The 15,543-nt window shown below is 44.3% G+C and overlaps 2 protein-coding genes across 2 annotated transcripts; both read left to right on the forward strand.

Moving 5' to 3' along the window:
• Positions 1-3,478: 3,478 nt before the first annotated feature.
• On the forward strand, positions 3,479-8,425 carry LOC123158768 (uncharacterized). The gene is made up of 2 exons (XM_044576627.1): positions 3,479-3,672; positions 7,807-8,425. The coding sequence occupies exons 1-2, from the start codon at positions 3,479-3,481 to the stop codon at positions 8,423-8,425; spliced, it is 813 nt and encodes a 270-aa protein (XP_044432562.1).
• A 742-nt stretch (positions 8,426-9,167) lies between these two features.
• LOC123162250 (uncharacterized) lies at positions 9,168-12,011 on the forward strand. Its single transcript, XM_044580026.1, has 2 exons — positions 9,168-10,562; positions 11,654-12,011. The coding sequence occupies exon 1, from the start codon at positions 9,242-9,244 to the stop codon at positions 10,553-10,555; it is 1,314 nt and encodes a 437-aa protein (XP_044435961.1). The 5' UTR covers positions 9,168-9,241; the 3' UTR covers positions 10,556-10,562; positions 11,654-12,011.
• Positions 12,012-15,543: the final 3,532 nt, after the last annotated feature.

Raw genomic sequence — 15,543 nt, forward strand, 5'->3', positions numbered from 1 at the left:
ATTCAAGTTCTAGACTTAGCACGGGTCCTCACATTTTCTTGAATTTAATCCAAGTTTTCCAGTGATATTCATACAGTGGGGGTGACATTCCCGTCGACTATGAGGCGATTGTGATTGTGATGACTCTATCAAATCCCTAGATTGACTGTGTCACCCAGAGATGCTCATAATGGTAAGGCGTACATGCATTCATAGAGTTGTTCGTGTGGATGTGTGTGTGAACATCTATGTGTGTGTGTGAACATCTCAGAGAGAGAGAGAGAGAGAGAGAGAGAGAGAGAGAGAGAGAGAGAGAGAGAGAGAGCAGGAGGTTAATAGTGGGTTTAACCAGGGACTGTTGCACTGATGTTGGAGCAGTTAGCTAGCTGACCAGCTCTCTCCAAAAGGAAAGCTGTCACTTGCCGCGATCAATTTACTCCTTATTAGTGCCCATTCACACCATTTCTCCGTTGGACAAGTGGACGTGACAGAACTGTCATCGGTTCTGCTAATCTAGAGGTAGCTGATACTATCAAGAACGATAACCAAACCGCCAGATCGTGGCAGCCATCTTCCATGAACGTTGTTCCTTGGAACGGGATTTTGTAGGAGTGAACTATGATAACCGGGAGGCGATCAAATACAGTAGCTCATAGACTAGCCTATCTCGCAAAATATCAAAACACTAGTGTTTGGCTAGATCATCCTCCTCCTCTTCTGGTAAATGATTAACGTTGTTATCCCATGAATAAAGAGGTACTTAAAAGGTCAAGAAAAAATCTTGAATAATCACTCGCACACCAACTACTTGACGAAGGGGACGTGAGAGCGGAATGGGGCAAAAACAAGTGGATCGCCGTCTACACCTCAAGGATCCACGCACGTGGTGATATAGTGCTTGCAGCGAAAGGGCCACGCATTTGCAGATGGAAGTAACCAAAAACGATTAATGATGCACACTATACATGACACTCACTCGCCTGACACTCATGGCCACGCATGCATATATGAATGTAATGCAACACGTGAAGCTCAGGCCACCACAGGCGACTGGTCCTGACCAACTGCTTGATGTGTATCCTTGTGTCAAGTCTAAGATGACCAAAACTATTTCCTGCTATACAATAGGTTTTTTTTCTTACAAATGTTATACCGGCTACTTCTTTTTTCTGATAAAGGATGCTTTATTAATTAAAATGTTTAAGCATTACACCATGTCTTTGTATAACTAAGATGCACACAACCAAATAATATTGACTACTTAATTATACATGTGTCTAAAATTATGTTATGGTTAAGAAAGAAACACAACTTATGCCAAGAGATTTCCTTTAAGTTACGAAAGACAAATAACTCCATTTTCGCTTCCCTTCTAACTCCGCAATAATTTACAGGCATAGCTGATTAAGAGAACGTTAGCATAACCTTATTGTACCCTTTTTTCGAAGAAGGGCGTTTTTGTTGACTCATAATCGTTTTTTTTCTCGTCTACACATAGTTTTGGTCTTGTATGACTTCACTTTTTGTCGACATACTTTTTTGTGTGTGTGTGTGCGTTGAATTTGGATGTGTGCATCCTAGCTATGCAGAGGCCGGGTGTGTGATCATTGTGTTTGTATCCTCTTGATGCTTCATTTTGAGTTAATGAAATCATCCCCTTTTTCAAAAATAATAATAATGTAGCATCAAGCAGATACAACGCAAATTAAGATGCACAACACCAACATGAACATGCGCACAATATAGAAGGATAGTTGGCAATAGTAAAGTCTAATATGACTGAAACTATGGCTATGTCGAGGAGGGTGGAGGTCCTATCCATAGATATGTTGCCACCCATGTGGGTGTAAAAGCATCCTTGGCACCTGCTCCAACCGTGTACACATCTCGTGAACAGTGGTCGGTGCTCCATTTGATATAGCGTAGACCGTTTACGAAGCCAATGAGTACATCGGTACATAACATGCAAGGAAGATGAAATTTATTAATAAAAAACATATCATTTCTTAAGAGCCAAAGTGAACAAAATAAGTCGGACGCTCCCACCCTTATTAGCATCCTAAACTTGTTAGGTATGTCATAAGTCAGTGAGCATATAGATTAGCAACACTTCTTGACAGATACAAACTGGACATTAGTTGGATCATTGACCATGTAGAACACACAGAAATACACTGGAAGAATAGGTGTTTAATTATCTCATCATGAGCACAAAAACAATACTTCTTGCTTCCATACATGTTACAACGCATGAGGTTGTCCATTTCTAGCAGAACCCCATGGCATAGGTAGCACACAAAATTCCTATATCTAGTCGTATCTTTGACCTCTCAATTCATTATTATTGCCCACTAGAATCTCTGAGTGCGAGAGCGCCACATGAAAGACCCATTTTGAGTTACGTTCCAGTGAAATCCAACCCGTTCTCGTGTAGGGTTGATTGAATCCAAATGTACTAGAGTATGGTGCCATGACACAAGATAGAGGGCCAAGAAAACCCTGCCTAAAAAAAGATCTGGGAGGAGCATAGAACTTGCGCCAGAGTATCATTCGTATCGTGAGCAATGCAACAGAAGGCTTGATATTATTCCCGGAGAGTAGTGTTTCCCAACCACTTGTCCTCCTAGAAGCGAATCTCGAAGATTTCCTTGATTGCAGAGGAACTGAAGCGAAAAATATGTCTCCTGTTACAACAGTCTTGTCAAAAATGTGAGTTCCAAGGCTTTCAACTTGCCTAAGACACAACTTTTGGGTCAAAATGCTTTTGGCGCAACAGGGTTTTCTAGACATCGTCCTCTGTAAGAAGCTTGTACAACCATTTACTAAGTAAGGCATCATTATTGACCTGGAGGTCATGTATGCCAAGGCACCCCTAGTATATTGATCGACAAAGCACACTCTCTTTGGTCACCCAATTATGCGCCCTGTCCTCCCCATATCCGCCCTAGATTTGGGCTGGATATGAGGGGTGCCGGACAGCCCAGACATTTGGGGCCTGCTTGAGGCGCCCGATTGGTCAGCTTTTTTTTTACCAGTCAGTGATCGCTCCGTCTGCCTAGGAGCGAGTTTGGGGCCGGTTTGAGGCACCCGATTGTAGATTCTCTTATTCTTTTGTTTTCATCCTTGTGAGAGGCGGTGTAGGAATATTCTTGGGTGGATTAAGTTTATGTGTAGTTCCATTGTTCCACACTAGTATCCTAGGTGAGTAAAGCTAGTACCAAGTTATTTATAGACCATCTAGACTAAGGGTTGAAAAACTTATGAGACCGCAGCCCCTGCGTCATCCCTGCTAGGGCGACTCGGGCGGCGCCCAAACCCTAGCTGCCGGGGGTGCAAGCTTCCTCCTCCCCTCCCTCTGCTGCCGCCAAGGGACGACGTCGGGCTAATCCCGGGGGCCGACGACGGTGGCAGGAGGCTCTCTTTCACGCGTCGTAGGGGTGCTGCGGGCCCCCAAATCGTGTGGAGGCGTGACTGCTCAACTCTAGGTGGCGCGACGGCCATGGCTGCGACAGGCGGCGGCACGGCGGCCGACCCTGTCTCGGGCGACAATGGCTCCAGGCATGGCGGGGCGACCCAGCCACGGGCGGCGGCGTGGGCTGCGGGCGCGGCGGCCGGCCCTGTTCGGATGGCGGCGGTGGGCGGTGATGCCGGCGTACAATCTGGTTTCGGATGGGCGACGGCATGGAGGGCCTGGTGGACAAGTCAGCGACATGTGTGCTATGGTCTCCAGTCAGATCTGATTTTGCTGGTGTGGCCTGCGCACTACGCGGGGGTAGAGACCGATGGCGGCTCATGCACACATTGCTAGATGGAGGTACGTCGAGCAGATCCGGGTGAAAACCTTGCTCTTAGCTCGTTGCAAGGCCGGTTATGGCGGCGCTCTTCTGTGTCGTACCCTTCCTGAAGGCATCGCCGTGGAGAAGCTCCACACTGCTATCTGCCATCACCACATTTTGCTGCATCACCGAGATATACTATCACTCTCATTTTTCATAAAAATGTGAACAATTTTTTAAAATCATGAACATTTTTTTAAACTCGTGAACATGTTTCAAATATGTGAACATTTTTACAGATTTCAAACATTTTCTAAAATCATGAACACTGTTTGAATTCATGAACATTTTATACTAGTTACAAATATTTCTTAAAAAATTGTGAACATTTTTTAAAACATTTTCCTTGAATTGGCGACCATTTCTAGAATCGATGAACAATCTTTTGGAAACTATGGAACAAATTTTGAAATGCACGAACATATTTTTGATTTAATGAAGATTTTTTGAAATGCATGATCATTTTTTGAATCAACGAACATTTTATGAATCAATAAACTATTTTGTTAGTCATGAACAGTTTTTAAAGTTTTAGGATATTTTTCAATTCATGACCATTTTTTAAATTGACAAAATTTTGTTCAATTTCATTACAAAATTAATACATAATTCTGAAATAAAATCATGATTTTTTTTGATTTCCTAAACATTTGTTTTCAAAATTGTGTACATTTTCTGAATATACAAACAGTTTTTAAAATCATGAACATTTTCTAAATCCAAAAATTTATGTATTATTAAATATTTTAATTCGAAATACTCATTTTTTAATTTTCAGAATTTTTTTGAAGTCCCAAATTTTTAAAGTAGAAAAAATACGATGGGAAGGAAAGCTAAATTTAAAAAACAAGCCGCCCGGACATGTGCAGGCCCAAAGTGGTGCGTTGTGTCTTCTCCCAAAGCGCAGATTGTTGTATAGAAAGTTCCTACTGCATGGGCCGGCCCAGGTGGGGATTCCCCATGTGAAACGTTTTTTATCATTTATAGGTGGCGTCAGTGGGTGATATTTCACAACTTTGGGGGCAATTTCGGTGACATACCACTAGAAGCAATAGCCCCTTTATTATTAGGTATAGATTATTCTTATCTCAACTTTTTTTTCTTGGCTTGCCTAAATCTGTAGTATGAAGTTTTACCAATAGTGAATCATCTCTCTCCTATTCAGTACTTTCCATATAGGATGTAGATGATGTGGTCAGAGCTAGCGGATGATGACATGACATTGTCGGAGATGCCCTAAGGACATGGATAAAAATAAGGGGAACATGTACACGAGAGTATAGCCAAAGTCAACATAAATGGCCCAAACAATCTTCAATCTACTACCGAAATGGTAGCCTACATGGCGCATGCGGGATCCCGAGTCACTTGAAAGGTCAATATAGACATATGGTGTTTGTTGAACTTGAGGTGTTTAACATTTTCTTTGCCGTTATGAAGGTTGTATTTTGTTTGCAAGGTTTACAGTCTTGTAGGTAGTTACTGAAAAACTGCTTTTCTAGGTTTTGAACTTGAGGGCCTGACATGGCTCTTGACTGCATGAGTAAGACATGAAAAAGAATGTTGCATGTGCATTTTTGGAATTTATGTGCATACTGGTATGGTGTTTGAGTTGATGTTTGTATGCATCGGTTTTATACTAAATCATCTATATGCATCATGAAAAAATTGGTTATATGCATAGTACCAATAAATGCTTTGATGATCACAACTCAAGAAACTAACCCATGACAATATATCCATAGTGTGTCCTACATAGCATAATAGGCATGTATTACTTATGAAAGTATTAGTATGGACCACATCATAGTTAAAGAAACTTGCGCGTCTCCCTTAGTCTTTCTACAAGAAACACATGAACCTACAGTCTAAAGCATGTAGTGAAGGATCTGTTGTCTCTTTGACTACAACATGCTCATATGAAATAATCAAGGGACCTTAACCCAAGAAGGCACTTGAATGCAAATGCACGCATTTTCTTCTTTTATATTTCACATACGTAAAAAATTCATGTACAATAGCACGTGATTGATGGATAGAGAGTCAACTCAAAACAAACAAGTCATAGAAACAATCTAGTTAAATGCATATTGTTTAACTAGAGAACATTTGAAAGAGAAAACAAAAGAAAGCACACCAAATCATGCCACATGCAGCTTGAGTCCTTCGCGGTCAGGTTTGCATGAGTCTTGTCTCCCTTGATGAATTCAATAAAGCACAAAATCAAGCCATAAGTAGGAAAGAGTAATTTGCATGAGCTTTGAGGAGGCTGAAGGAACCTGCATATTCTAATCATCTCCGAAATTTGTTACTAGTTGTTGTTTGATGATTTTAGGTACCCCATTGGTATCTTGCCTTTTGAGTTGCACGAGGTTTGGTCAGACATTGTGACGAAGATTTGCGGCTAGAATGTCATCCCGCTTCACGTTTCCATGTAGCTCCATAATCTCAAGACTCTGAAGTCTTGGGTAGGTGAATATGCATGAAGGAATCTCATCACCTTGCAAACTCAGGTGGCCAAGGAGATACATGTTCCGGAGAGCAGCCTCGAACGCACGTCCTCCATGTTCCGCATACTCGAAGTTGTGCATCTTAAATGACAGTATGCTTCTTGTCATCTTGTTATCCAAGGGATTCCACTCTCATGATCCCAAGGAGGCAGGCTTTATGCCATGGAGTGTATGTAGCTCACTACCAACCTCACCATCTTCTTCTTGTTCTTCGACGCCTAGTGGCATTTGATATTGCAGGAAGTGCTAGTGTTTTTGTGGGTACATGCTGAAGAGTCTCGATCTTTCAGAAATCCCGGTGATTCTCCTCTACCTGGGTATTACTTATGTTGAGCGTCTACAAGTTTAATAGCTGGACAATGCTGAATGGGAGAATTTTTAGGTCGAGGGAGTCGACACACAGATGTCACAATTGTATAGTGTCACCAAGCCCATTCGACAACACCTTGAGCCTCAACTCCTTGAAGGAGACTACACGAAGGAACTTTGGCCAGCACAGAAACTTGATGTCATTACGAACACCCTTCTACTTTGCCTACCTCTACCGATTTTCAATTTCTTCTCATCGACATGACATATGAAGGACCGCAACTTCGTGAATTTTGGGTTGGTGGTATACATTGATCTACAATCGCTTTAGACAGAGATGCGACGTACCGATCGCGACATAAGGACATCATATAGAACATTGTGGATAATCTCCATGAACATGAAGCCAACATCGACAATCTTTGATTGCATAGACACTAGGAGGCTTCTGTGAAGTCTGACTACCCATATGCCACAGCCAAGTTTCCTCTCCTTCAGCTAAACACGCTATCACAAAACCAATCCCTTCATGTAGCCGTCCCCTACCTGCACCAGAGTATTTCCATGATGCGACTGACTTTTGTTGATGAAGCCTTCTGCTATCCATATCTGAACAATCTCATCGGCATCTTGACATGTGTCCTAGGAGTATGCAAGAAGTATAAAAGCACGATTTGGGATCGTTGGGAAGATCCTCGAAGCTCGTCCAAAAGGTGGCCTCTATCGCCCTTCATGTGATGCACATCTGCTGATGTGGCTACTGTTGGTACCTTACACACATAAGTTGTTGCATCACTGCATCCCATTGGATCGGTTTCAACTTGAACCGAAGCATCCCGGCAAGGAGCAGACGAGCAATATGCCCATGGAATGTCCTCCCATCACACTACGAACATTCCTCTGGAAACCATTGTGATCTCCATACTCCTCTTTCTGTTCATTTCCAAACATGGCAAAAGCAACAACCAGAAAACCACTGGGAGCCAGATGGAAACACAAATGGCTCGCGGGTCTCGGCGGATGCTTAATCTGCGAGGTATACATGGATTTTTTTTCCTTCTTTATCCAGCCGAGAAATGAAGAGCTGTCCTGATGAAATTTCAAATTGTGTTGATTTTTGAACTGTAATTTGCTTTTCAATCGTTTTTCAAACTTAACGCTCGGCCGTAAAGGAGCGTTTCTCGCTCTCAATCTCCCCTCAACGCTAACCCTCGATCCCCTTCCACCACCTCCATCCCCGTCCCCGACGAGCTCTTGGAGGAGATCCTCCTCCGCCTGCCCACCCCGGAAGCGGTCGCCCGCGCCTCCGCCGCCTGCACATCCTTCCGCCGCGTCATCAAAGGCCGCCCCTTCCGCCGCTGCTTCCGCGCGCTGCACCGGCCTCCCCTCCTCGGCTTCATGGATGCGGCCGGATTCCACCCCGCCCAGGCGCCGCACCCCTCCGCCCCGCTCGCCGGCGCCCTCGCCCCCTGCGCGGCCGATTTCTCCTTCGTCCCGGCCGTCGTCTCTTCTGCCTCCGGCGTCCAAGAAGATGACGGGGAAGGCCCCCGCTGGCGCCCCCGCGACGTCCGCGACGGCCGCCTCCTCCTCCATTGGAGATCCCTCCACCCCGGCTTCGTCCTCGACGTCTCTGAAGTAAGCATCCTCATGGGCTCCAGTGAGCTCGTTAGACACAAACGCTGTGCCCACCCCGAATGGCGCAACGCCGCCGACTTCCACCTCGCCGTCTGTGACCCCCTGTCCAGCAGATACATGCTTCTTCCAACAATACCAGAGGACCTCGCCGCCTAGCCGCAGGATCGCCTTCGGAAATTGTCCTTAAAGGACCACTCCTTGACGTATACTGCAACGGGCTCATCTGCTTCTCGAGGCCTCTCATTGGTGTCCCTTTGTATGGGCCAAGAAAAGGCCATATGCAACCCACTCCGACATGTGACCTAACGTCCCTCCTCCTGCCAACGACATGGGGTTTCTCTTGACATGCCCCCCTCCCCAATCCCTGGGAAGGCTGCTCCCGTGTGCGAGAAAGCAAGTGCTCGGCGACAAGCCCCCGACCACCCCCAAAGCCAACTCAGCAGATCCCGAGCTTGGCGGCACCAAGTCTGCATATTTCAAATTAACGAACATTTTTTGAATATGCAAATATTTTTTCCCTGAACATTTTTTATGAAATCATGAACATATTTATTTTATTTGAATATGCAGGCATTTTTTTGGAATTAATGAACAATTCTCAAATTCGTGAACATTTTTTGAATTTCTTAAACAATTTTGAAATATGTTAACATTTTTTAAAATCATTAGTACATTAACATTTAAGATTACTTGAAACTTTTTTGCCCAATTCAATTTTTTTTTAAAATTTTAGAACCTTTTTTGTAATGCTAAATTATTTTTATCATAGAATAAAACAAAAACAAAAACTAGAAAAGAAAAGGTAAAAAAATAAAAACAGGGGGCATCCATGCGTGCAGATGGGCCGGCCCAAACTGGTGTGCTCGCGCGATCCCAGAGTCCCGCAGTCCCACTCACTGGTCAGTGGTCACTCCCTCCACTATCCCCAACCCAACCCTAAACCCCCGATCCCCTTCTCCCAGCCCCGCCGCCATGTCCACGCCGCCGCCGACGACCATCCCCGACGAGCTCCTGGAGGAGATCTTCCTCCGCCTGCCCACGCCGGACGCGGTCGCGCGCGCCTCCGCCGCCTGCACATCCTTCCGCCGCGTCATCAAAGCCCGCGCCTTCCGCCGCCGCTTCCGCGCGCTGCACCGGCCTCCCCTCCTCGGCTTCATGGACGCGGTCGGATTCCACCCCGCCCAGGCTCCGCACCCCTCCGCTCCGCTCGCCGGCGCCCTCGCCCCCCGCGCCGCCGATTTCTCCTTCGTCCCGGCCGTCGTTTCTTCTGCCTCCTACTTCGTGCCGCGGGGCGTCCAAGAAGACGACGGGGAAGGGCCCCGCTGGCGCCCCTGCGACGTCCGCGACGGCCGCGTCCTCCTCGATTGGAGATCCCTCCGCCCCGGCCTCGAGGTCTCTGGAGTAAGCACCCTCATGGGCTCCAGGGAACTCGTTAGACGCAAACTCTGTGTCCGCCCCAAATGGTGCAACGCCGCCGACTTCCACCTCGCCGTCTGTGACCCCCTGTCCAGCAGATACGTGCTGCTTCCAACAATACCTCAGGACCTCGCCGCCCAGCCGCAGGATCTCCTTTGGGAATTCCTGCCCGTGCTTGCTCCCTGCACCGGCGACGACAGCGACGAAGAGCCCTTCAAGGTGATATGCATAGCAAGATACCGAACGAAGCTCGTCCTCTTTGTATTCCCGTCCACAACTAGGCAATGGTCTATGGTCGAGTCCCCCATTTCCCCTTCTTTGTACGACATGTCCTGTTTTGACTATGTGCGGGGCTCTTTCTACTGGACAGAGCCTTATGATTTGAGTGACCATTTGATGGTGCTGGACACCCGCACTTTGAAGTTTTCCACTGTCGGCCTTCTCACCGGTTACCATATGGAGATCAGAGGTCTGCCTGGCCAGAGCTTTGATGATCTTCGCCCAAATGCTGTTGTGATGGGCCGAGAAGGAACCCTTGAGATGTTTTCTCTTGTCTGTCAACAAGGGGCCTTTGCTCTCTACCATACCTCTCTGCAGAATAATTCACAGGAATGGAAGCTAGAGAAGATTATACAGCTGCCTGGGCAGTATCATGACTATTCCATTTCCACAGTTGGTGCAGCCGAGGGATTCTTGTTCTTCCGGGGCGCTCCAGATGGTATTCCTATTGAGAATGTGGATTGTTACTCATTGGAGGTCAAGGCTTATGAAATTACCAAAGTCTGCACAAAGAGGGAGAATACCTACAATCCCAGACGTGCCCTCCCCTACTTTAGCTTCCCACCGCTGTTATCGGAACCAACCATCTGATCAACTGGTAAGCTTAACTATTTTATTTATGTTGCCATTGGGTGCATGATTTGCTTGTTCTGCTCACATGGTTATGTAGAAAGTTAATTATTGTTCTATTGGGCTTTTCAAACTAGCTTGAAGTGGTAACCAATTGATGGTTTGATTCTGCACGCATGTTCAACAACTGTTTGCAATTGAGAAGATCAATGCAAAAAAGAAAGATTACATACCAATTTGGAAAGCTAACTTTTATTGCTCCATATCTTAGTAGAGAAAATGGCTTTTGCGACTTCATATGGTACATCTTTAGTCACACTTTGCACTTAAACATCATCCATTTATTTGGACGATGATGTTCAAAACAAGAATGTTGCACTACATGTAACCTGATTTTTGAGTACTCTTTATTTACCTTGTTGTGTTTTCAAGAACATATAGTTCACTGCAATTAGATGTCTACTCTATATTTAGCAGATAGGAAAGATTCCCATTGCATCAACTGCGCAGTTGCTTCAAATTTCTACTCCCATTTTGTTATATAGAAAGTTAATTATTGTTCTATTGGGCTTAATTACCTTGTCAAACTAGTTATGACAGGTAGCCAGGTCATGGTTTGATTCTGCATGTATGTGTAATGGTTGTATGTGATTGAGAAGGTTATCTGAAAAGAAAGATTACACACTAGTTTGGAAAGCTATTTTTTGTTGCTCCCTATCTTAGGAGAAAAAATGGCTTTCACGCTTGCATCTTTGTGCAGTACATCGTTGGTCATACACTCATACTTAGCACTTACTTCATATTATTCATCAATGTTCAAGATAAGAATGTCGCATAACCAGTGAGTTGATGTTTGAAGGCCTTGAGTCTTGTATTTATGAGCACGCCTTACTTAGCATGTTATGGTTTCAAGAACAGAGAGGGTTCAGGTTTGCTAAGTTTTTGTGTATATTGATTCCAAGCTGCAATATACTATGGTAGCTTGCGGGCCTTTGTTCTTAAGCTATATTGTACTCTGCTATTTCGCACATGCCTCCTTCCTAAGAAAATGGGTTGGGAAAGATTCTCGTTGCATCAACTGCAGTTGCTTCAAATTTCTAACTAAATACATGTATGCAGATCTGAGCTCGCTGGCTTTGTCTTGCTTCGGCCATACATCTGGAGTAGGATGGCGGATGTTCAAGATGGTGCTTATGTAGTCTGATATGTCCGTATTAAGCGTCGTGTGCATGTAAGCAGCGTACGCTGTCGGCAAGTTGAGTTTGACCAGCACTGATGTGCAAGACTTGGGTTTATGTTGTGTAGTGATGTTTGTGTTGGAAGACTTGGGGGGTTTATGTTCCCTCTTTCAATCTATGTACTTAGTCTAGATGATTATCAGTCATTGAGGGAACTTAGTTTTTATCCACATGATGAGTGGAGTGGATGAGCTACTTAAGTTCTTTTATTAAGATGCTTCTGATGAGTTCAACTCTAACGCCTACCAAATTCTGGATGAGTTGCTATGGTTGAGTTTCTTGCGCACTGAGCGTGGATGTTGTGTGCAAATGATGACTGGCTGTAATAGACATGGATATCATACAAACATCAACTTTCAGGGCTTCATTTTGCTCAGAGATGTACTCAAATTTCAGTTGAGAGCATCATGTCATTGTCTATCAATATGACAGAAACTTCAGAAGCCTTTTCCATGTTGAAAAGTCTGAAAACTGGAAGCGTAAAACTTGATACACCACAACACACCCACAAATTTGCGAGCTATTCTACCTTGACCTACTTTTACAAACTTTTCTACCAGCACCAGGATAAACCAACTTGTACAAACTTGTCTACCAGCACTTGGAGCTATCTTCAACAAACCCAATATGGTATTGCTACACAGCCTAAGCAGGCAAGGCAAAGTGGTTCAGGGTCCTGCACGGGCCTAGGTGACAGTTTCGGCAGCAGGCTGCGACCGGGATGCGCGAGCCCGAGCTGCGGTCGCTCTCTCCAACGCCTTGAGCCGGTGGTTAGCCTCCATGCGCGCCTTCTGCTCTCCGTCATCTTCATTTTGCTTGGCTTCCTTGCAGCATTCTCCACTCCATCTTGAGGCTTCTCTGCCTCACTAGTTGTCGTTCCAGGTTCCTGTCTTGAGGCTTCTCTGCCTCACAAGTGCCTAAACAATTGTGTATGTGCCTCTTGAATAACTTGTTCACTGTCGGTTGATGCAGCTGTGTCCTTCAGTTCAGAAATGCATCTCTGAAACAAGCAAGGACTGTGTCAACGAACAATACATGATGAACATGATGCAAGGGAAATTAGGGAATATAAAATAGCCATAAAAATCCATTGGCATTAATTTGTGAAATGGCACAAGGGTTAAAATAGCCATAATAATCTATTGGCATTCACCAAAAACAAGCTCATGTATCATTCCTTCCTGTTCCTGAGCATACTCATATCCCATTCCTTCGGTCCTTGCTGAACATACTCATGTTGCCAGGTGAAGCATGACAGATCCTTTCTTTTTTCAGGTGTGTTGATGTACTTTATGAAATCTGCATGTTCGCTTAAAAAAAAAAGTCTTCATGCGGATGTGTTGCACGCCACTGTCTTTTCCATTGACCCATAGTCATTAAAACACAGCCCCCTAAATAATTATTCAGATTTACAAAGCTGTCAAGCTGTTCTCAAATATCAGTAGATAGATTAGTGGTTGTGGCAATAAGTAATTACGTTTCAAGCATCCGATCTAGCCGGTCAAAAACACATAAAACATAACTTCAATCTAGAAGAGCTAATCTTGCACCAATCCACATCATGGTTTCAAATAGCCCGCTATAGGTCCGCTATAGCACGCTAGAGCGTTTAAAAAAGGTCCTGCACTAAGGGTCTTTTGTCCAAACAAATGAGCAAACATTTTAAATAGCTCGCTATAGCACCGCTCTAGCATGCTATAACATTTAGAAGCGGTCTGCCGCTAAGAGCCTTAGCGCGCTATTTAACTTTGGTCCACATTGTCATGCTCTGAAGACTGCTCAGTTACTCCTGTAAACAGCACTGATGGGAACCCTTAATGGAAGCAAGAAAAGAGCTTACCCTAACGTGGTACTGTTCCCCAACTTTCTCAACCTTGCGCACAAACTGCTTTCCTCCAAGGCGTAAAGCCTGATCAGAATAAGCAGACGTGTAATGTGAAGGTGGTTGTAATAAAACCTTTGTAGTCTATATGACTTGTTCCGTAGTAGTTTTCTTTTTAGAAAAATAAAATTAACACAACGATTTTAGTATCTTTGGCCACGTAATATTTTAACAAGTTAACTTGTAGTCTATCATATCTCATGGAAGGTCGAACATTTTTCATAGCCGGTGGAACTTATTTAAAAAATAATATTTTCACACAACAATTCTTTGCAATTATTGTAGTTCAGTTCAAAAAGATAAAATATCCCCCAAAAACATCAAATGTATTTTAAAATTACTTTCAGCTTTAAATAAAACAACTTTGAAATATAACTTTGGGCCGTACTTCCTCACATGGCATGCCCAATCGGCCTCCCGAGGAAACCGCCAATTACTCGGCAGCACGGGAGCTCCTACAGGGCGCCTTAAGCGAGAGCAACTAATGACCGAGTACTCCTTCGGAAGCCCCGCAAGGATCATTTTGGGTGGGTTGGTAGCGCGCCACTTGGCGCGCACTCAGCCGCCGTCATGTGTCGCACTCTAGGCACTCCCTCCGGAATTTTTTTAATTTTTTTGTACGTACTTTTGGCTTTAAAATGATTTTTTTCAGGTTTTTTTTACTTTCGGTTTTCCCATGTTTTTTTTTAAGTTTTGGCCCCAAAATATTTCAGAAAAAATTGCGCAAAAAAGCATGTTTTTTTTCTTTTCTTCCGCGAGAGGTATGGATTTACTTCTTAATGGAGGCATGAATTTGCTTACACGAGAGGCATAGCCGTGCTTCTCGCAAAAGCAAAAAAACATGTTATATTTTCTCCTTCCACGAGAGGCATGGATTTATTTCTCGTGAAGGCATGGATTAGCTTCTGCGAGAGGCACAACCACAAAAGTGTTTTCTTTTCGCTCCCTTCCACGAGAGGCACATATTTGCTTTCGCGAGAGGCACATATTTACTTCTTGTGAAGGCATTGATTTGCTTCCGTCAGAGGTATAGCCATGCCTCTCGGATTTCTTTTGGAAAAACTAGTGTTTTATTTTTTTTCCTTTCGCGAGAGGTACGGATGTACTTCTCATGAAGGCATAGATTTGCTTCGGAAAAGACAAAACATGTTTTCTTTTATTCTTTTCTTCGCAAGAGGCACGGATTTGCTTCCGCGAGCGTGCCTCTCGCAAAAGGAAAACAAACACGTGTTATTTCTTGAACGAGCAACACGGATTTACGTCTCGTGGAGTCACGGTTGCTTCGTGCAGCATAGCCGTGCCTCTCAGAAAAAAGAAAATTCATGTTTTATTTTTCACGAGAGGCAAAGATTTACTTCTCGTGCAGGCACGGGTTTGCTTCTGCGAGAGGCACAACGGTGCCTCTCGAAAAAGGAAAACAAAAGTGTTTTCTTTTTGTTCCCTTTCGCGAAAGACACATATTTGCTTTCGCGAGAGGCACAGATTTACTTGTTGTGAAGGCATTGATTTGCTTCCGCCAGAGGTATAGTCGTGCCTCTCGGAATAAAATTAAAAAACTAGCGTTTTTTTTCCTTCCGCGAGAGGTACAGATGCACTTCTCATGAAGGCACGGATTTGCTTCGGAAAAGAAAAAAAAACATGTTTTCTTTTATTTTTTTTCTTCCGTGAGAGGCACGGATTTGCTTCCGCGAGAGGCACACTCGTGAATCTCGCAAAAGGAAAATAAACGTGTTTTTTTTCTTGAACGAGCAACACGGATTTACGTCTTGTGGAGTCACGGATTTGCTTCCGCCAGAGCATAGCCGTGCCTCTCGGAAAAAGGAAAATGCACATTTTTTTTCTTTCGTGAGAGGCAAAGATATACTTCTTGTGCGGGCACGGGTTTGCTT

Source organism: Triticum aestivum, chromosome 7B, assembly GCF_018294505.1.
Source record: "Triticum aestivum cultivar Chinese Spring chromosome 7B, IWGSC CS RefSeq v2.1, whole genome shotgun sequence".
NCBI classification, from domain to species: Eukaryota; Viridiplantae; Streptophyta; class Magnoliopsida; order Poales; family Poaceae; genus Triticum; species Triticum aestivum.